Here is a 23,542-nt window from a genome sequence, read left to right as displayed (position 1 = left end):
CTAGATCCTCCTGGGTCTGTTAAAAAATTCCAGCCTAACTGGGTGTCTGGCTCAGGAGAAGAACTGGCCTATTTCCTGCCCTTAACAACCAGCATCTCTGTTGGAGATGCCATCGTTTGTACGAGACATTAAACTGAGCCCCTCTCAGTGAATGTAAAAAATCCCACAGTAGGAAAGATATCCTGGTGCTCTAGCCAATATTTATCTCTCAGCTAACATCACAGAAACAGATTATCCAGGCATTTATTTTTGTTGTTGTACGTGGGATCTTGCTGACTGATTTAGGCTGATTTGTTTGATAGGTTTCCATGCCATCATGACATAGAAGTCTCAAAAATATATGGAAAAGCTTTTAATTTATACAATATCCTCACCGGGGTAGAGTTTCCACTCTGCACGTAACTGGCAATCCAGGTGCAAATTGCGCCCAAAATTGTGTTATTTTCCAAATTGAATTTTTTCGTTTAAGTTTCCACTCAAACTCATTTTCATTCTGCCAAACATAAGATCTTCCATGAACCATTGTAATTGGGCAGCACTTTAGAATGTCCTTTTTTTACTTTAAAATACATTGCTTGATATATTTAAGGGTGGTAAACCTTTGAATTTTATTAATAAAGTTGAAATGTGTAAAACCCCAAAAAATAAGCATTATAATCAGAGTGCCTAGTCTACCACCTGTGAGTAACCTGATTTTAAATAACTAAAAATGACTTTAACAAACTATTCAGAACCATTTACCAGTTTTATTAGTGTGCACGAATCAGTTTCTTTGCTAAATTATTCTTTCAAATTTAAAAACTTTTAAAAGGTGCCTATTAGTGCCTTTGCATCTAAAAAGCTCAGTTTAATTTTAAAGGCCTCCTGGAAGGCCTGCAAATGGGTGCAATTAGCATAAACCTGTCAAGGTGATTAATTCAATTTGGGGGCCAGTGTTGTGGGCAGGGCCGCCTTCCAGCGCAAATGCTGGAGTTAACTTGCACTTGAAATTCCTCAGTCTTTCACACTGGTTTGGCCAATTTTGGGGGAATTGCACTGAAGCAGTGCAACTGAATGGAAACTCCAGGCCACTGTCTATAATGAATTAAAGATTTTATATCTTCACAGTCCCTGGCTGGCCCGGAATTTTACTGGCACGCTGTGTGCCCTGACATCAGGACCAAAAACAGCTCCAAAGCCCATGTGGATGGATGGTGGGACCTTGGGGGCGATTTTACACAGGGCCAATTACGGACGGCGGCCTGCCTCTCTACGCTGCTAGCCCAATCAGAGGGCTGGCACCTCTGCAGCCTTGACAGTGCCATAGTTAGAGGTGGCTGCTGCTGAGGCTGCAGGGAGAGGGAGAGGGCACCTCCATGTTGAGAAGTCATTGAAGGACCGGTAAGTGAGTTGTGGATACACCGGGGCCAAGCAGGCAGGTCCTGCAGATCAGAGGGTGAACCCTCCAGCGGCGGCATCAGAGCTGCAGAGGCAGCCATTGCCGCTTGTGGGCCCCTCCATGGGCCATGGTGCCTCTGGAAAGGAAGGCCCCCCCAGAAGCTGGTGGGAGGCTGCCTCGATGCAGCAGGTGGACTCACCATACAGCAGGGGTCCATTCCGAGGCTTGTAAAATCCCAGTGGCTTGGTAAAATGGCAGTCAACAGGCCAATTAATCAGATTAATTGGCTTCCCTTCTGACACCTTCCATTGCCATTTTACCATCCTTCCCAATTCCCAGCCCATTTCCAAAGGGTTGGTAAAATTCTAACCCCTGTCTACAAAGCCTTAATTCCTGTTGTCACCATTATGAACTTCTTTGTCCACAATTATAATGGAAATTGCCGATTTAAACTTGTCTGCTGTGATTACACTCTACAATAACTTGTGATGCTGCAGTGTCTGGGCTATGCATCTGTCAGCTTGTCAGCCGGGACTGTAGAGAAATTCCTATGAGACTAAAACCAACTCGACTTCCCTGTTTTACCCAATGGTGTCAGTCTTGGTTCAGTTGGTAGCATTCTTGCCTCTAATTCAAAGGTGGTGATCTCCAAGTCTCACTCCAGTGTGTTGAGCACATAATCTAGGCTGACACTTCAGTGTAGTAGGAACATAGGAACAGGAATAGACCAGCCTGTTCCACCATTCAATTAGATCATGGATGATCTGTACCTAACTCCATTTACCTGCCTTAACTCCATATCCTTTGATATCCTTACCTAAGAAAAATCTATTGATCTCAGTCTTGAAAGCTCCAATTATACCAGAATCCAGTACTGAGGGAGTGATGCTTTTCAGATAAGATGTTAAATTGAGATCCCACCTTCAGGTGACTGTGAAAGATTGCATGGCAGTATATGAAGAAGAGCAGTGCAGTTCTCCAGATGGTCTGGACAACATTTATCCCATGACCAACACTATAGAAACAGATTATTAGGTCAATTATCTCATTGTTGTTTGTGGAATCTTGCTGTGTGCATTTCCTTAAATGACAACAGTGACAACACTTCAAAAGTGCTTCATTGAATGTGAACCACTTTGGCACATCTTCAGCATGTGAAACGTGTTATATATCCTTGGGGCCTTCCTCTTTCTATATGATGGTGACATCATCCAAAAACATAGGATAAGCTTCCACATGTGTGTTGACAATAGCCAGTTCTACCCCTCCACCACTGCCTTGGACACCTGCACTGCCTCAGTGTTTCCAGTGTGCTTGTCTGTAATCCAGTCTTGGATGAGCTGCAACTTCAGAAGCCATTGTCTTTGGACCCCACTACAAATTTCATACCTTTGTCACTGATTCAGGTTGAACAGATTGTTCGTAACTGCGGTACACTATTTGATCCTGACTTGAGCTTCTGACCACATATCCTCTTGATCACAAGTATTGTCTACTTCCACCTCGACAAGGTCACCTGATTCCACCTCCGCCTAAACCCATCTGCTCCAAAAACCCTCACCTTGCCTTCGACACCTTCAAACTTGACTATTCCAATGACACCCCAGTTGACTTCCTATCCTCTAACCTCCATGAAATTCAGCTCTTATAAAACTCTGTGCCAGTATCCTATCCCACACCAAGTCCTGTTCATCCATCACCTCTGTGCTTGTTAATCTATGCTGGCTCTGGGCCAAATGTCTCCAATCTCAAATTAACATCTGTAATGATCAGGTGAGGAGAGGTCGAAGGGCTCCCCTCTTTTCCTGAGCCTTGTTTGACCACAACATGTTTATTTCTTTTTAAGTGAATATACTTCCCAATTCAGTGAGTATTTAACTGTCTATGCACCATGATTATAAAAAGAGCCAATCGGACAGGTTTTCTCAAATTTAGCAAAGAAGGAGGTTAGCTTTATTGTATTTAAACTGATCTAGATAAAATAATAAAATATGCTACACACACACAAACACACATACACATAAATAGGTTGCAAAGTGGAGGAGGATAGATTGGTTGAATTAGAGTCCAGATAAATAAAAGGGGTATACAGTCTGTGGAGGTTGGTGACTCGGCTGACTTCAGGCTGAATTCGGTGGTTGTGCAATATTCCTTTCCTGAGCCTTCCAGTTTGAAGATGTGGACAGCAGATTTGGTGGTTCTTTGGCTTCCAGTTTGAAGATGTGGATGGCTGATTCAGTGGTTCTCTTGGAGGCAGCAATGTGGATGATTTCCTTCTTTCTGGAATTGGAAGGTTCATCCATGTGTCCTAAAAACCTCTCCTTGATTAGTTTAAGAGGAGCTCTCACATTGTGTCCATAAACTAATTCAAAGGGAATCCAATGGCTCATTCGGTGAGTCCCTGGTAGCCAGGGGTCGGCACCCTGTCTGTACATGGACACCAGTGTCCATGGTAAACAACTTGGGTTCCGTGACTGGTAATTTCATGGATGAGAAATTTCCCATTGGCTTCTTCAGACTGGCTTTAAAAAAAATTGCAGGTGCCAGTTTCACAGCTGACAGGTGTTGAAGCAGAACAGCCCTTGAACTTCGGACAGATTCGGGGATTTACGGCGGGTTCAGATTTTTGAAAAAATTATGCCGGAAAACCACAAAGCTGTCCGAATTTCAAAAGCACTGTTCCCGCTCTCAGCAATGGTGAGAGAAAAGTGGAAAGGGGGAGAGAGTGGGTGGTAGAGAGAAAGGGTGGGGGGGGGCAAAGAGAGGGTGTGTGGAGAGAGAGAGTATGGGGGGTGTACAGAGTGGGAAAGAGTGAAAGTGGGGGGAGGGTACAGAGAGAAGAGGTGGGGACAGGAAGAGTCTGGGGGGTACAGAGAGTGGGGGGTACAGAGAGAGTGTGTGGGAGAGAGAGAGTAGGAGAGACAGTGCGGGGGGGGGGGGTACAGAGAGAGAGAGAGAGGGGGGTTTACAGAGAGTGGGGGGTCCAGAGAGAGAGTGTTAGGGTACAGAGGGAGAGAGTGTGGAGGAGAGAGAGTGGGGGTGGGGAGGTTACAGAGAGTGAGAATGGGGGGTACCGAGAGAGAGAGAGATGGGGGTACAGGGAGAGAGATGGGGGTACAGAGAGAAATTAGGGGACAGAGAGAGAGAGACTGGGGGGGGGGGTGGTACAGAGAGAGAAAGAGGAAGACAGAGAGTGGAGGTACAGAGAGAGAGAGGTGGGGGACAGAGAATGGTGGGGAGGCAGAGAGACAGAGGGAGAGACAGAGCACAGGGATGACATGGGGTGGGGGACAATTGCAGAGAAAGGGGACAACAGAGAGAAGGCGGGGGAGAGAGACAGAGAGAGAGAGAGACAGACAGACACAGAGAGAAAGGAGGGGGAGAGCGCAATCAAGGTCACTCCTGACAGATAGACATCTATCTAGAATACTCCACATCACTACACAAGTGTGTGGGCAGACATTGACTACTTTTGGAAGCAAAAAAATGCCAGATATCTCACTAAAGCAGTGTCCAACATAGTGACGAGAAAGTAAGTCAATAAGTTAGTCTTCTCATTTAAAGCTTCTTAACAAAATGCACATTCGTTGTTCTTTTGATTAACAGTAAGATAAATTTTTAATGCCTTTACCTTTCCAAAATTGTCTCACCGGCGTCCTATGTAAGACAAAAAGTGTAATGTGGTCCCTTGTGCAAAAAGGTTGTACACCTCTGCACCAAGCCTTTAACCTTGTGTTTTAAAATAATTTAGCAGCTAGGTTACTTGAAAACACCAGTTTAAAGGCTTGTGTTATGTAATCTCATTTTAAAATGGCAAAAGTCCCTTTGAGAATGTCTTGATTTCTACACTGTGGCATGCATTACTTTCACTTGGGACACAAGCTCAGTGACATGTTGACAGCTACTGCACTTTTATTTCTATATAATGTCACAATTCCACTGCTATCCATTTGGAATCACATTGTTCCAGAACTTGTATGAGGGGAAAACAGGCAAGAAAATTCAAGGAATATCCAGAAGCCAGTACTGTCAGTTCCTCATGAACACAAGAGTGTGGTGTAATGGGCTGAGTGATATTTGTGAAAACAGGATGCTGCTGACCCATATACAATCGTTAGTAAATACAATGTAACAGATAGCTTGAATAAACCTTAATCTATGATTCCTTAAAAAAACTGTCGGGGAAGACAAAGTCATTGATTATGTTTCAATGACCATGTTATAAACAGTCATTAACTTTTTTTTTGCTGTGAATTGGATTTAAGAGCAAGTTTTACAAGTATGTCAAAAATCAGTAACTGCAACGTGCATCATTTACTATCCAGTCTGAGGGAAGATAATGTGTCATTTGAAAGTTGTTTGTATCATATAAAGTCATAGAGTAATACAGCAGAAACAGGCCCTTCGGCCAATCGTTTCCGTGCCAGCCATCAAGCACCTCTCTATTCTAAACCCATTTTCCAGCACTTGGTCCGTAGCCTTGTATGGTATGGCATTTCAAGTGCTCATCTAAATACTTCTTAAATGTTGTGAGGGTTCCTGCCTCTACCCCCCTTTAGGCAGTGTGTTCCAGATTCCAACCACCCTCTGGATGAAAAACAAATTCCTCAAATACCCACCCATCAGCCTTCTCTGCTCTAAGGAAAACAACCCTAGCCTATCCAGTCTGTCTTCAAAGCTGAAATGCTCCAGCCCAGGCAACATCCTGGTGAATCTCCTCTGCACCCTTTCCAGCGCAATCACATCCTTCCTATAGTGTGGTGACCAGAACTGTACACAATACTTCAGCTGTGGCCTAACTAGCGTTTTATACAGCTCCATCATAACCTCCCTGCTCGGCTAATAAAAGCAAGTATCCCATATGCCTTCCTAACCACCTTATCTTCCTGTGCTGCTGCCTTCAGTGATCTATTGTCAAGTACACCAAGCTCCCTCTGTACTTCCTAGGGTCCTACCACCCACTGTATATTCCCTCGCCTTGTTAATCCGCCCAAAGTGCATCACCTGATACTTCTCAGGATTAAATTCCATTTGCCACTGCTCTGCCCATCTTACCAGCCCATACATATTGTTCTGTAATCTAAGGCTTTCCTCCTCACAATTTACGACACCATCAATTTTCGTGTCATCTGCGAACTTACTGATCATACCTCCTATATTCATGTCTAAATCATTAATGTACACTACAAACAGCAAGCGTCCCAGCACCGATCCCTGCGGTACACCACTGGCACAGGCTTCCAATCGCAAAAAAAACCCTTGATCATCACCCTCTGCCTCCTGCCACTCAGCCAATTTTGGATGCACTTTGCCAAATTTCCCTGGATCCCATGGACTCTTACCTTCTTAACTAATCTCCCATGTGGGACCTTATCAAAAGCCTTACTGAAGTCCATGTAGACTACATCAACTGCTTTACCCTCATCTACACATCTAGTCACCTCGAAAAAATCAATCAAGTTTGTTAGACATGATCTTCTCCTGACAAAGCCATGCACACTATCCCTGATTAATCCCTGCCTCTCCAACTGGAGATTAATCCTGTCCCTCAGAAATTTTTCCAATAGTTTCCCTACCGCTGATGTTAGACTCACTGACCTGTAATTACCTAGTTTACCCCTGCTACCCTTCTTGAATAATGGCACCACATTCGCTGTCCTCCAGTCCTCTGGCACATCTCCTGTGGCCAGAGAGGATTTGAAAATTTGTGTCAGAGCGCCTGCTATCTCCTCCCTTGCCTCACATAACAGCATGGGATACAACTCATCTGGCCCTGGGGATTTATCCACTATTAAGCTCACTAAAACCACTAATACTTTCTCCCTTTCAATGCTAATTTGTTCGAGTATATCACAATCCCACTCCCTGATCTCTACACCTACATCGTCCTTCTCCAAAGTGAACACAGATGAAAAGTAATCATTTAGAATCTCACCTACGTCCTCCGGATCCACACACACAGATTGCCACTTTGGTTCCTAATGGGCTCTACTCTTTCCCTGGTTATCCTCTTGCCCTTAATATACTTATAAAACGCCTTGGGATTTTCCTTTATCTTGCCCACCAGTGTTTTTTCATGCCCCCTCTTCGCTCTCCTAATTACTTTTTTAAGTACCCCCCTACACTTTCTATACTCCTCTAGGGCCTCTGCTGTTTTCAGACCCCTGAATCTGCCATAAGCCTACTTTTTTTTCCTTATCCAATCCTTTATGTCCCTTGACATCCAGGGTTTCCTGGACTTGTTGGCCATACCCTTCACCTTTACGGGAACATGTTGGTCCTGAACTCCCACTATTTCCTTTTTGAATGACTCCCACTGGTCTGATGTAGACTTTCCTACAAGTAGCTGCTCCCAGTCCAATTTGGCCAGATCCTGTTTTATCATATTGAAATCGGCCTTCCCCCAATTCAGTACCTTTCTTTCTGGTCCATCTTTGTCCTTTTCCCATAATTACCTTAAATCTAACAGAGTTATGGTCACTATCCCCGAATTGCTCCCCCACTGACAATTCTACCACTTGTCCGGCTTCATTCCCTAAGATTAGGTCCAGTACCACCCCTTCTCTTGTCAGACTTTACGTGCTGGCTCAAAAAGCTCTCCTGTATGCACTTTAAGAATTCTGCCCCCTTTCGTCCTTTTTCACTAAGACTATCCCATTTAATATTGGGGAAGTTGAAATCCCCTATTATCATTACCCTATTATTTTTACATCTCTCTGAGATTTGCCAAAATCTTTTCTCCTCTATCTCTCCCTGCCTATTTGGAGGCCTGTAGTAAACTCCGAGTCAAGTGATTGCCCCCTTTTTGTTTTTAAGTTCCACCCATATGGCCTCATTTGAGAAACCTTCTAAGATATCATCCCTCCTTACTGCAGTAATTGACTCATTGATCAATAGTGCAATGCCACCTCCTCTTTTACACCCCCCCTCACCCCGCCATCACACCTGAAGATTCTATATCCTGGAATACTGAGCTGCCAGTCCTCCCTTTCCTTCAACCATGTCTCTGTGATATAAGTGCACTTTTGCGAACAGGTAAGTTTTAGTTTTAGTTTTAGAGATACAGCACTGAAACAGGCCCTTCGGCCCACCGAGTCTGTGCCGACCATCAACCACCCATTTATACTAATCCTACACTAATTCCATATTCCTACCACATCCCCACCTGTCCCTATATTTCCCTACCACCTACCTATACTAGGGGCAATTTTTATAATGGCCAATTTACCTATCAACCTGCAAGTCTTTTGGCATGTGGGAGGAAACCGGAGCACCCGGAGGAAACCCACGCAGACACAGGGAGAACTTGCAAACTCCACACAGGCAGTACCCAGAATTGAACCCGGGTCGCTGGAGCTGTGAGGCTGCGGTGCTAACCACTGCGCCACTGTGCTGCCCCAAGAGTGGCTTGGACATAAATTGGTTAGTCTGGAGTACAATCTTACAGATAGTGACTAAACATTTGTAGTTAAATAATACATGTAGTAACAACTGCTCAACATTTTGCAGAAAGACTTTTTGTTAATAATTATCTTGTCAGAGCTGAATCGGAATCAACAGTGATAGACTGAGATACTGACTTAAGTGAATTTAAGAGAATTGTTTTATTGGAGGAATTGAAGGGTGCTCTTTAATTGTAATTGTGTTAATCTAATTTTGTCACTAGCTTTGGTGAGCAAATGACATTTTGTCCATGAGAGATTCTGTTGCTTCCGTATTTTAGAATCTGGCAACTAATTTAAAAGCCTGTCAAGATGAATAAACTAGTCTTGGCTTCCTACCAATAATCTCTCTGTCCCACTCTGCTTTTCTGTTTTCCATGAACCTTCTGAGGTATTATCTGCTCCATCTTATAAAATTCTCCTAATTTGGAGATCACTGCCCTTTTGTTGGTTGCCCTGTCTTCAGACACATATTCCAAGCAGGTGGAGACGTTGCACAAACATTGACCATGTGTTAAATTGTCTTGTGACAACAGCAGTGTGAGAAATGGTCCATCATCCTATTGCAGATTTTTCTACTGCCTCACCTCAATAACCACAATAACAATCCTCTCCTTGAGTTTTATGATTTACTAGATCAATTTTCACTCCTGACACAGTGTGAATCCACAGAGCTCATCCAATAAGGTCCATCTACCACCCCGTGACATGGTGTAACTAGCTCTATTCTGTCAACAAAGTAATTTGCATTGGCATTGCATACTATTTTGCTTGATAGCTAGCTTGCTAATACAGTTGTGCTGCTCTCCATTGATGTTTGTATGTTTAGCTACTTTATTGATAGGGAGAAATGTGTTTTAAATCAGACTATGTTTTGAGGGCATTAAATTGGCCGTAGACTTTATAATCATAGAAATCATAGAATCATAGAAATTGTAAGGCACAGAAAGAGGCCACTTGGCCCATCATGTCTGTGCCGGCCAAAAAATGATCCGCACATTCTAATCCCAGGATTTGGTCCGTAGCTCTGAAGATTACAGCACTTGAGGTGCATATCCAGACTCCTTTTGAATGAGTTGAAGGTTTCTGCCTCAACTACCCTTTCAGGCTGTGAGTTCCAGACCCCCACCACCCTCTGGGTGAAAAAGTTTTACCTCAACTCCCCTCTAATTATTCTGCCAATCAGTTTAAATCTATGCCCCCTCGTCACTGACCTCTCTCCTAAGGTAAATAGGCCCTTCACCTCCACGCTATCCAGGCCCCTCAAAATTTTGTACATTGCAATCATATCTCCCCTCAGCCTTCTCTGTTCCAAGGAGAACAAACCCAGCCTATCCAATCTTTCCTCATAGCTACATTTTTCCAGTTCCGGCAACATCCTCCCAAATCTCCTCTGTACCATCTCTAGTGCAATTACATACTTTCTGTAATGAGATGACCAGAACTGCACACAGTACTCAAGTTGTGGCCTAATTAATGAGTTATACAGTTCCAGCATAACCTCCCTGCTCTTACATTCTACACCTCGGCTAATAAAGGACAGGATTCCATATGCCTTCTTAACCACGTTATCGGCCTGTTCTGCTACCTTCAGGGATCTGTGGACATTCACTCCAAGGTCCCTCACTTCCTCTACACTTCTCAGTATTGTCAAGCAAACCACCACCCCCCCCACCCCCCACCCCCGCCAAGACTGCGGCACACATCATTTCGCCACATGAACATTAAAACTTAAAACTGCAAGCCCCTGGCTGGAAGGACATTTGCATAGTGCCAGCCAGTATGAAACAAAGGAACCAGTCCCTGCCCCAATACACAGAAGAGACCTGGCCAAACCAGTCAGTCATGTGACTGGCCAACTAGGGGAGTTTTCAACTGGAAAAACAGAATTTGAACTGAGAACTCCGTGTGCTCCTGGAACTGAAGCAAGAATTACCTCCTCTCCTGTCTGCCTGCTCATCTCTCAGGGAACTGAATCTTGTGAGACACGTGAACCTCAAAGAGAGAAATGTTTACTACGTGAACAAGGTTTAAGCAGAATACTGGGCCCCAACGAAACCCAAGAATTCCCTACAAAAGGACTATACCGTTATCGAAGCACAGTAACAAGATATTGCCTCAAACTGTTCCACTTTATCTTTTCTTCTCTTTTCTGTCCCCATCTGCATGCGTAAATCGGGTGTGCATGCTAGCATGGGCACGTCATATATCCGTAGGCGTGAACCGTATTACAGTTTAAGTAAGTTTAATAAATTTAACTTTTCTTCTTTGAACCAAAGAAAGCCTGTTTGTGCTCATTTCTTTGTCTTATAATTGGAAAGCTGTGAACAAGAATTCACAAAAGGGGCTCAAAACACAGTGTGTTTAAAATTAAACCCTGTTACAATAAGACCAGGTGAAGATAATAACAGACCCCTAGATAACTTTCTTGCCTGGTCGTAACAGAAATTTCCCATTAATCGTGTATTACTTTACCTTGTTTGATCTCCCCATATGCATTGCCTCACACTTCTCTGGGTTGAATTCCATTTGTCACTTTTCTGCCCATCTGACCAGACCATCAATATCTTCTTGCAGCCTACAGCTGTCCTCCTCACTATCTATCACACGGACAATCTTTGTGCCGTCTGCAATTAATTGCCCCCATGTCCGTGGCTGAGTCAATTATTTTGTCAAATGTCCGTAATGCAACATGTCAGTGCCTATCCCTGCTGGTGGTAAACAGAAGAAATCCCAGCTCTTTCTTCCAGCCATGGGGGTACTCATAGCAGTATGCCTGATCATTGTTTTTAGGGTCTGGTGGTACCATTCCAAAGCACCTTGTGACTGTGGGTGGTAGACTGAGGACTTTAGCTGGGTTACGCCCAGATTACCGACAACCTATTGAAACATACTGGATAGAAACTTCGGGCCCTGATCCAACTGGATCTTGGTAGACAGCCAATTTCGAGTGAAGCAGGAGGAGGCAATTTAGCCCCTCGAGCCTGCTCCGCCATTCAATACTGTCATGGCTGATCTCATCTTGGCCCCAACTCCACTTTCCTGCCCGTTCTCCATAACCTTCAACCCATTACTAATTAAAAATCTGTCTATCTCCTCCTTAAATTTACCCAATGTCCCTGCATCCACCGCACTCTGGGGTAGTGAATTCCACAGATTCACGACCCTTTGAGAGAAGTAATTTCTCCTCATCTCTGTTTTAAATCTGCTACCCCTTATCCTAAAACTATGACTTCTCGTTCTAGATTGCCCCACAAGAGGAAACATCCTCTCTATATCTACTTTGTCAATCCCCTTAATCATCTTATATACCTCAAATAGATCTGCTTTCATTCTTCTAAACTCCAGAGAGTAAAGGCCTGAACTGCTCAATCTCTCTTCATAAGACAAGCCCCCCATCTCTGGCATCAATCTAGTGAACCTCCTCTGAACTGCCTCCAATGCAACTACATCCTTTCTCAAGTAAGGGGACCAAAACGGTACACAATACTCCAGATGTGGTCTCACCAATGCCTTGTACAGTTGCAGCAACACTTCCCTACTTTTATACTCTATTCCTTTAGCAATAAATGCCAAAATTCCTTTTGCCTTCCTTATCACCTGCTGTACCGGCAAACTAGTTTTCTGCGATTCATGCACGAGGACACCCAGATCCCTCTGCACCGAAGCACTCTGAAGTTTCTCTCCATTTAGATAATAATTTGCCTTTCTATTCTTCCGACAAAAATGGATAACCTCACACTTATCCACGTTGAAATCCATCTGCCAAATTTTGGCCCATTTATCTAACCTATCCATATCCATTTGTAGATTTCTTATTTCTTTATTGCAACTAACTGTCCCACCGTTAGTGTCATCTGCAAATTTGGCTATAGTACCTCCTATCCCTGCATCCAAGTCATTTATATAGATTGTAAATAGTTGGGGCTCGAGGACTGAACCCTGCAGCACCCCACTAGTTACATCTTGCCAACCAGAAAAAGACCCATTTATCCCGACTCTCTGTTTTCTGTTGGTTAGCCAATCCTCTATCCAAGCTAATAAATTGCCCCTCATCCATGTGATCTTACCTTGTGTATTAACCTTTTGTGCTGCACCTTATCAAATGCCTTCTGGAAGTCCAGATATACTACATCTACAGGATCCCCATTATCCACTTTGCTTGTTACAGCTTCAAAGAACTCTAGCAAATTAGTCAAACACAATTTACCCTTCGTAAAACCATGCTGATTCTGATGGATTGCGCTTTGACTTTCTAAATGTCCTGTTATTACTTCCTTAATAATGGATTCTAACAATTTCCCAACGACAGATGTTAAACTAACAGGTCTATAGTTTCCTACTTTCTGCCTCTCTCCCTTTTTGAATAAGGGTGTTATATTAGCTTTTTTCCAATCCACTGGAACCTTTCCCGTATCCAGAGAATTTTGGAATATTATAACCAATGGATCCACTTTCTCCACTGACACTTCCTTTAAGACCCTAAGATGTAGGCCATCAGGCCCTGGGGACTTGTCTGTCTTCAACCCCACTCTGCTGAATGTTCCCCAAAAGCCGGTATGGAATTAGAGGCACAGGTTTTATTCCAGTTTGGGGCTTCTCCACAAACTGGCACATGCCTGGGCTGGAGCATTTCAGCTATGAAGACAGACTGAAAAGGCTAGGGTTGTTTTCCTTAGAACAGAGAAGGATGAGGGGGGACATGATTGAAATATACAAAATTATGAGGGGCATTGATAGGTTAGATAAGAAGAGACCTTTTCCCTTAGCGGAGGGGTCAATAACCAGGGGGCATTGATTTAAGGTAAGGGGCAGGAGGTTTAGAGAGGATTTGAGGAAAATATTTTTCACCCAGAGGGTGGTTGGAATCTGGAATACACTGCCTGAAGGGGTGGTAGAGGCAGGACTTAGATGAGCACTTGAAACGCCATGGCATACAAGGCTACGGGCCAAGTGCTGGAAAATGGGACTAGAATAGTTAGGTGCTTGATGGCTGGCACAGACACGATGGGCCAAAGGGCCTGTTTCTGTGCTGTATAACTCTATGACTCTGTGTGGCAAGACTTACAGAACTCTACCACATCCTTGTGAAGTTGTTGCCAGTAAAAATGCTGTCTTAAGTGGGCTTGGGCTTCATGGATACTGTCCAGCCATTGGAATTTCGTGGGATATTCTCAATGTTTCCCGATGGTACCTCAGCAGCATCACTACCTGGTGGACCACTGGCCACTCTTCATCCGCAGGTCTGTGAGGAGCTCTCCACTTCCTCATCAGCACTTCATTCTTTAAATAATAGCACTCTTGAACTCCCTCTGCTTCAGCTTCCGTTGAGTCGTTTGTGCTAACTTTTTTAACTCTGGGTCGGCTTGCTGAGGCTCGATCAAGGAAGACTTGCTTAACACATCCTTTTGTTCCTCTAAATTCCCGAAGAAGCTTTCGGATAACCAGACAGTAGGGTCATCCATCTGCAGTGCCAGTTCAGCCTCCTCTGACGGAGCTTGTATGGCCATGGACCGGGTCACCACACAGTCAGGGAAAATGCCAGGGACCTTCTCCTGTAACTGCTCTGTTTCCCTGACCTTGTTCAGTGTCTCTAAAATCTTTGGGGAAGCTACCACTTTCGCACCCCACCCAGGTTATTACCAAGGAGCAATCCCCATGGTTACCAGTCCTGAAATAAGGTTGCACTCCTGGTGCACCCGGTATAAAGGTTTGGCACATACCTTCCCTTGATACTGTTCACTAATACACTGAGTGCACTCACTGGGGGAAAGGTCATGCCCTTTCTCCCCAAGTATGATTATGGGCTTGCTTGCTTCACTCGAGGAGTATGGGGTCACTTTTCCTCTGGACACAAAATCCTGGTATTTCTCACAGATTTTGTTAAGTTTTCCCACACTCTCAGCAGCAAGTTTACTGTGTTTTACTGCTGCAGTTAAAGCCAAAGTCTGGTCTGCTGTGCTCTCCATCAGGGCCTCTTTTCCTGCACTGGTCTGGTGTACCCCGACTAAACCTATGGGTTTCCATAACTTCCAGCAGTCAGCTCAAAGGTGACCTGCCTTGTTGCAATGGAAACACACAGGCTTTCAGGTAGCACTCCCTATTCTCAGCACCTTCCTTTTTGGTCTGAGGAGGGCCCTCTGTGTTTCCAACTTTCCATTCTCACCTATGGCTGGCTGTTCATCCTCCTATCACACTCCCTTTCAGGTTTTTAGAGCTGACTAGGGAAGGGCTTCCCTTGGGGCAAGGGCTTGTGGACAAGTTCATAATCATCAACCAGGGTTGCTAACTGCCTGACTCTTAAAACCTTTTGTTCCTCCATGTGGGTTTAATGGAAAGGGGAAGCGAGTTTTTGAACTCCTCGAGGAGGATCACCTCTCTGAAGCTTTCTAGGTGGTCTCTATCTTAAGCCTATTATTCTATACATGTTTAGTTCTCATTATATTTTTCCTGTATGTTACTTTGAAAAACATCTAACCAAAGAGTGTACCAATATTGGAAACTTGAGTCTGTAAATTATTTTATAGCTTAGAATTATAAGCAATAAAACTGTGTCCACTCATTTGACTCATTAGTATTGGAGTATTTGTGGCCAGTAGATCACATGAACACAGAATCATTGCAGTGCAGAAGGACGCCATTCGGCCCATCGTGCCCGCACTGGCTCTCTGAAAAAGCAATTCCCTCAGTTCCATTCCCCTGCCTTCTCCCTGTAACCCTGCATATTCTTCCTTTTCATATAACTATCTAATTCCCTTTTGAAAGCTTCAATTGAACCTGCCTCCACCACGCTCTCAGGTAGCGCATCCCAGACCTTAACCACTCGCTGTGTGAAAATTTTTTTCCCCGTGTCACTTTTGCTTCTCTAACCAAATACTTCAAATCTGTGCCCTCTTGTTCTCGATCCTTTCGCGAGTGGGAACAGTTTCTCTCTCTCTACTCTGTCCAGACCCCTCATGATTTTGAATACCTCTATCAAATCACCTCTCAGCCTTCTCTTCTCCAAGGAAAACAGTCCCAACTCTCCAATCGATCTTGTTAACTGAAATTTCTCATCCCTGGAACCATTCTCATGAATCTTTTCTGTATTCTCTCCAATGCCCTCACGTCTTTCCTAAGATGCGGCACCCAGAATTGGATCAATACTCCAGCTGAGGCCGAACTAGTGTCTTATACAAGTTCAACATAAACTTCCTTGCTTTTGTAAGAGATGTAAGAGTCAGACAGACAGACAGATAGATATAACTATCCTGATATTACACTGTGACTTACATTTGTTTTTTCTATTTTTTGATGTTTGGCATTTCACTTGGTTTAAAAGACTAAATTCCTACAAAATGTGGAGGCTTTAACTTCTCACATTAGCCGTCATTTTCCAACTTTGTGCTACCGGTAGGAGTCTTATCTGCTGAGAATATATATCAGAAATTGTGTTGTGCACTGTCTATGATCTTCTGAATATGAGTGCAGCACATGTCGGAATTTCCAATTTATGCCATGGAGGTGTGAGCCTGCTGAGCAGCAGCACGGAGTTAGAAAGTTGCCCCCATGATTTTCAATATTAAATATAAAGGTTAGATTTTCCCATATGGAGCAAACAGTGCAGAAATCTAAAACTAAAAATTAAAAAAAGACTACTGACTCCAATCCTATTCCACAGTTCATTACCATCCATCTGGTAAGTCCAGATGGTTTGCTCTCGTAACTTTTTTTTTTAAGTTGAACAACACATACACTGATGTACTTGCTGGAGAGTCCATTACATTTGTGCTCCCAACTTTCTTGAGTGTATATTGAAGGCAAAAAATATTAGCTATTCCCAGATTGATGATCACTTGAATCATGGAAATCTCTGGATACTAACCACTTCAGTTGCATTTTGTAATAAGAAAAGTAATTCAATAGGACATAATACATATAAAAAAGAAAGACTTGTATTTCTATGACACCTTTCATGACCTCAGAACATCCCAAAGTACTTTACCGTCAATGAAATACATTTGAAGTGTAGTCACTGTTGTAATGTAGGAAATGTGGCAGCCAATTTGTGCACAGCAAGCTCCCACAAACAGCAATGTGATAATGACTGTTATAGTCCAGAAAGCCAGCTGGTGAAGGATAATACTGGAGCCAATCTTTACACAGTCTTATATTTATTTACAGAGTGAAACTGTACAAGCATATACCTCCTAACTCAACCACACACTGCAGGGAATTTTACGCTCTCCCCTGAAGCGACTTTGGAGGCAGGGAAAGCATATAAATCAGATGGGATGGTGGCAGGTGGACTGCACCACATTTCTGCCTCCGCCCCGTGAACGGCCTTCTAGCCTGTTGCCAATTGAAGCCCTTAAGTGGACAGTTAATGCCTAATTAACGGCCTCATCTCGCCACCACCGGAATTAGTCCAGCGGTGGACGGGCCTGTCGCTGGATGGGGACCATGCCAAGCAAACCCGTATGGGTTGCTTGCCAGCTCCAGGGAGGTGGTGGGGGGGTGGTTGCTGGTGGTCTGTCATTAAAAGGCATTTAGTGTCTGAACAAGGGAACTGGCATCGGGAAGGGGGCAGGGGGAAGCCCGCTGAGAGCCACCCCTCTGCACTTGCTGCCGACCCCTCTACAACTTCCTCCCACATGACTCCCACCCCGCAAAACCCCTCCCACCCTGACTTACCTGTGGCCTGGGTCCAGTACCTCCGGTGAGTCCAGTACCGGTAGCAGCCACCACCTCCACGGTGGTGCAGCTCAGTTAAAGAGCTGCCAGCCTCTGATTGGCCAACACCTCTCAGCAGGCGGGAATTCCGTCTCCAGGGTCCTAGATCCCAGGTAAGGCCCACTGCTGTCCACTTAAGTGCCTAATTGCTACTTGATTTGGCGGGCCTTCCCCAGAAAAAGTGATGCGTGGCTCTTGCCGGCACTTTAGCCAGTGACCAAGACCCCCGTCACTCAGATAAAATCCCAGCCATTATTCCAGTAAATGTCTCTTTATATGTGTTCAAGTAAAACCCCAATAAATGCCCTCCACCTGCACATAATTAAAGACATTTGATATACAATTAACAATGACCAGATAAGCTATTTTTTAGTGATGTTGATTGAGGGATAAATATTGGCCAGGGCTCTAGGAATAGATTCCTTGCTCCTCTTCTTTTACGTCCACTTGAGAGGGTGGACAGGGCCTTGGTTTAACCTCTCAGCATGGCCCAACTCTCTATAATAAAATGGAGCCCAATTTCATGCATTTTATATTGTGCATTGCAATATGGTTACATTTTAAATCATATGATCCAATGACGGGAGTCTGAAGACCAGAGAAACTTGAGGGCTGACTTTCAGTAGTAATAGAAAACACTGGCAGTGAATCGGCTGTTGGTTATATGTCACGTCTTTCCTTTCCAATGAAAGTTAAAACCAGCCCTCTGAAAGAGGGGTGACTGAGAGTGGCCTTTACAAATGTTTATATGGTACTAAATTGTACAGGAAAGGTAAATCCTCAACAGTACTTTAAGGAATACAGGAAGGTTGAACAACAGAGCACAATGAGTAACTAGCATTGAAAAGGAACTTCTATTAGGGTATTGTAGGCAAAGACCTTTGAATCATTTACTAGACTGCTGAGTGCTAGGATAGGGAACTGTAGGAGGCTAATTTTAATCTAATCTGCCAGACGACGAACTGATACAATCAGATCAGCTGCCTATTTTGAACAATTTTGCAGAATGGAAATTAAAATTTAGTTGAGCTGTTCCATAAGTTTCCCACAAAGTGGATTAGGTTAAAGTACAAAATAGGTTTTACTCGATGGGTGAGCTAAGAAGTAACTTCCTCACTTTTATCTCATGGATCCATATAGTTTATATAAACTCCACACACACAGACACACACATCAGAGAATAGCATAGGTCTGTTTTGGAACTCAATATAATATCAACTTTGTTCTCATGTTATGTTACATTATCTAAACAGCTCAATGTATAATTTGGACATTCCTCAATTCATATGCTTATCATACTTATTTTGAAGCAGGCTCTGAATTGTACACTCAATTATAAAGCTTCAATGCATATTTGCAGTAATGCCAGTGAAAATGCTATTTCTTTTTCTCATTTCCTAGATCTATATCGACAAAGACAAATCCAAATTTATCCAAGTCTATTTGTGATCCCAATGACTTGCATGCAAAACATCCTGACCCAAGAGGTAGGCAAGAATATGGATGCCTTCCTGCATTGTAGAGTCAGAGAACTGGATACATATTTCCCCATCACTATGAAGGATTGAATGCGGCTGATATATTCCAAAGAAAATGGACGAACAATCTTTACCAACAAATCAAGGGTTAGATATAACATTAGAACATAACATTAAGTCTTGAATGATGTGACCTGCACCAAATGAATCTACTATTAATCAAAAACACTAGCATTTCCTTTCACATTTTTCATCTTTTCTTAAGGCACTGACTCATGCTCAGGCTATGATTCTCTGGTTGTTCTCTGGTACTTCTCCTGAATGCACATTCCTTTGGTGGGAATTTCGTATGTGTCAGCAAACTGTTTAATCTGGGAAGCCATCATAGCCTAGCTTTCTCCTGCCCTTGCCTGCCTTCAACCACATGCACTTCCCAGACATTTGCACCATACAGCAAGGAACAGTAGATCATGATCAGTGCCAGGAACCCTGGTTGATTTTTCCCCACCCTAGCCCTGGGGCATTGGGTGAAATAGATCACTTCTAACAATGTCCCATTTAAGGTCAATTAACTCAGCACAGGCAAGAGATCAAATCTGGGATCTTTGTCATCCATATGGCTCCGTTCCACACTAGGTGGTTCATTTACCAATTCAGTTATTGACAGAGCTGTGTTAAAAAAATTGGCAACACACTTACAGAGATAAATTGTGCCTTGTTCATTGTGGTTGACATTTGTTGTATCAAAAATGATCAAAAGTAGATATTTGGACCAGTTTGGATTCTGTAGGTTTGGATCACGCTCCTACATTGGCTTGTTGTTTACTGCTGTGCACTTTGCAAACAATAGGTTACACAATGATTGACAGATTTTGGTCAGCATCCAGCAATGAAAAGAATACAAGCTCTTTTAATTCAATGGAGACATTCACCAACCGATCTAACAGTGTCTTTCCAGTGAATGCCTGATCTGAAAAGGAGTTTTATGTGTTTAAAAAGGAGGCATTGAAAGTTCTTCCTCTATAGCAATATCCTTCTTTAATGAAATCTTAATTGGGCTTGCAAAGAAACTCCCCAAAGGTTTTGATTGGCACTGGTGTCTGGGGTGATGATATGAGTCAGACCTATGGTAAGGACCAATGGCCAATGATTTTTTGACAGGGCCAATGTTTCTTTGTCATCCTTTAGACTGTGCTAGTTTGGGTCCTTTTTGGTTGATTCTGTATATAATGAAATAGTTCAGGAGCAGCAGCTTAGTTTTAACATGTAAAGGAGAAATTCAGAATAATCTTGATAATCAAGTTATATTTTCTACTTAAAAAATGAAATGATCCAGTAATTTGAATGAAGCAAAGTGAATAACACCAGAAAAGAGGGAATTTTGTGCTTAATAGAAATTCAAACTGGCAGATATTAAAACTAAGTGACTTTGCAGTCTGTACTCTCTGGTACTGGGTATTGTTCATTTACCTGTTTCATATTAAATAAAGTATCTATTTCAGCCTATGTCTTAGTCTCAAGGAGTACAGTTTTATACGCAACAGAAGCCAGATAAAGATTACCTAAATTTATTTCACATAAGACTGTTAGAGCCAATAGAGTTTCTGATTGATGTTGTCTGATGTTGGTACAAGTTCTGTATGGGCTAACAATGCAAACACTGAATGGCTGCTTCTAATTGCTGGGCTGAAACCTTAGCCCCACTATTGGCAGAACAAATAGATAAATGTGACAACTAAGGCTCCGACTAATGTTTGCTGTTAGCAGAACTTTGTGGTAGTGCAGGGAGAGTCCATCTCCAGCAATAGTGTTGTAATATAAAGTCAGCTTTAAAGTCAAATGGTTGAAAGAATTATGATAAGATAACCCTGGACATCCTTAGTTATTGACTGTTGGTTATTTGAATAGTTAAAAGTGAGTACTTTATCTTGGGAGAAATTGAGAGCTTGACAGTGCAAAACATTTAAATTGACATGAGCAAATTAGTCATTAACCTAGGATGTTTTAGCAGTCATGTTATTTCAGCCTCCTCACCCTCGAACTCCCCCAAATGACTCATCAGCTCTCAGTGCTTAAACACATACATTTTTTGAAAAACCTACAAAAATAGACAGAAGAAGCAATAACAAAGTCATATAGAATTCAGTACAATATTTGGGCCCTGAAATTATACTGTGGATATTACCCGGAGAAATGTTTAATGTGCTCCTTTTGAAATTCCTCTAGCCACTGTTTAACTGTTCACCTGCTAGTACCTCACAGAGTAATTTCAGAACCTTCATTTTGGAAATGCAGTACTGATGCCAAGATTTTTATATAATACATTTTCTTCTGTAATTTTTCATTAGAATAAATGATGATGATGATTAAATAGTCGCAACAGCAATTAAAACATCTCCTCTCCTCATTGTTTGACTCTTGTGGAGGGACAGTTTGATGGGCACTGTTGCCTTACCAAAGTGATCACTCTTTTTCCATGAATGTCAGAAGGCCATTTAAGGCAAATGTCTGTGAAATACTATTTGTTTGAGAGGCCATTTAATTGCTTTACAGCCATTGTCTATGTAGTCATAGAAACTAAGGTCATGGGCTAAGAATTAAGTCTATTTTAATTAGTAAACAAGCTGGATACGCAAGTAAAACATATTCATGAATCTTATATGGGGCCATTTCATTAGCTGTGATAGGCTAACTAAGTTTCTGTAATACTTCTTATGTTCTTCTCGATTGTACTGCTGTTAACGATGATGACTTCCAGAACCTTGCAGATGTGTTAAGAAAGAAGCAGGGGAGTTAGATCTACTGGCAACAGGCCTAAGAGAATAAGTGTGGGAAAGCTTTGCAGTAGGAACAGCAGTAGGGAAGAAGTGCTGAGCGTCTTGGCAGCAAAGTTACAAGGAGGAAAGTATGATGAGCAATACATGCTGAGACAGAAAAGTAAAGACTACGCCATGTCTAACTTCAGTAAGACATAGCAGGAAAAAATTTGGCCACTATCACTACTGTTTTTTGGACTCAAAATTCATTTTGTGGGAGCAATTTCCGGGCGCAGACTCCTGCACCTCATAACCATCACCCGCACCAATCCTCTCCCAGAGAGCTCCTCCTGATTTCACAGCAATACAGCGGGCTTCTGCCTATTCATGCTTGTAGCTCTCCACTGTTGGCCTCCCTGCACCCCAGCTATCCACTCCAGGGCTTATCTGCGAGCCAACCTGGTGTCCGGGCCATCTGACTTTGAGAAGGCCCCAATTGGTGAGCTGCACTGGGTACCTGATAGGTGTCAATTAAGCATCAGGATGCAACTGTGCAGTTCCATGAAATGAAGCCCAATTTGGAGCAAGCCTTAGATTTCCTCTTTTGAGTACTCAGACACGCTGCTGACTTTGCACCAGAAACAAGCGTGAAACCAATTTTGTGGCCATATTATCCCCATTAAAATGTGTCTGACATTTCTAAATTCATCACTGTTAACTGATAGCTCTGATTCTAACACAAAAAATAGTCTGAGCCAGTGTATCTAGTCAGAAAGCAAAAGTTCTACTTCCCATTGTGCAGCACAAGTCCACAGGGGAAGAATGTTGCACAATGATGATTCATTTAATGCCATGAATAACAAATTTCAACCACCAAGCATCAGATGCATATGCCCGCCCACACAAGATACTTTCAAGGTTTCAAGGCAAAGAAAATAACAACTTTTTTTGATCTTTTTCTTAAAGAGCTAATGGGATAGAATTTGCCATAGGACTCACTTATGATTCCCAGGGCAGGCAAATAGATGAGTGAATAATGGTCACTTTGGCAAGGGACTGATGAACACCTCTGGAATTAGACCCAGCATGGGTCAACGACCATAAGAGAGAAAAAGAGCAGACCAAAAAAAAACCTGTGAACTTTTGAATTCAATACATCCAAATATCAGAAACATCATCCTTGATGGATAGCAAAACAAACAGACCTGCTTTATTTTAACCTACCTTCCGCGGCCCAGAGGGTCTTAGTTCATAAACATCGATGGTGTAGTTTGATCTACGTCCATAGTTGTCAAATTGTAGGTTTCCAGTCAGCCCTCGGCCTCGTACCTACACACATAGAATAACAAACATAGAGTGACATACTGATAATGAAAATGCTTCACTTGAGCAGAGGAAAACAAATCGCAAATTGGAACATCATGAAAGATGCCTGTGGGCATGCTGGAGAAGGTCACCACAGTGTCAGGGTCCTGGAACTCGACATGCCCTTTACTGCATTAGAAAATAGAATGCATCTGTCTTAAGTATCATTGTTGCCACTGTTAGGAATGGCTCCATTTTAAATTTGTTAAATTGAACTGAAAATGAAATTTTCTACCGACAGTGCAGAGATTTTAAGGTCATAAAAACATCATTCTAAGATAATGCTGCTACAGTTATCTCATGAAAGAATTGCTCCTTTTGGGAGATGAACTGATGAGCAGGACTTAAACGCATGTGGAGTGCTAGAGACTCAGAATATTGTACACTCGCTTTTTATCTATAAAGCCGCAT

General features: G+C 42.9%; 1 protein-coding gene across 9 annotated transcripts in view; it reads right to left on the bottom strand.

Annotated features, from left to right (window-relative positions):
• LOC137377583 (glutamate receptor 3-like) overlaps positions 1-23,542 on the bottom strand; it is a 415,021-nt gene that overhangs the window by 142,375 nt on the left and 249,104 nt on the right. For all 9 annotated transcript variants that reach the window (XM_068047365.1, XM_068047356.1, XM_068047357.1 and 6 more), the window contains exon 8: positions 22,991-23,095. In XM_068047365.1, coding sequence (XP_067903466.1) covers positions 22,991-23,095 — 105 coding nt within the window. The remainder of the gene's footprint in view (positions 1-22,990; positions 23,096-23,542) is intronic.

The sequence above is a fragment of the Heterodontus francisci genome, chromosome 15 (genome assembly GCF_036365525.1).
Source record: "Heterodontus francisci isolate sHetFra1 chromosome 15, sHetFra1.hap1, whole genome shotgun sequence".
NCBI lineage: Eukaryota > Metazoa > Chordata > Chondrichthyes > Heterodontiformes > Heterodontidae > Heterodontus > Heterodontus francisci.
Note: the sequence above shows the minus strand (reverse complement) of the source record. Positions and strands in the feature narration are given on the sequence as shown.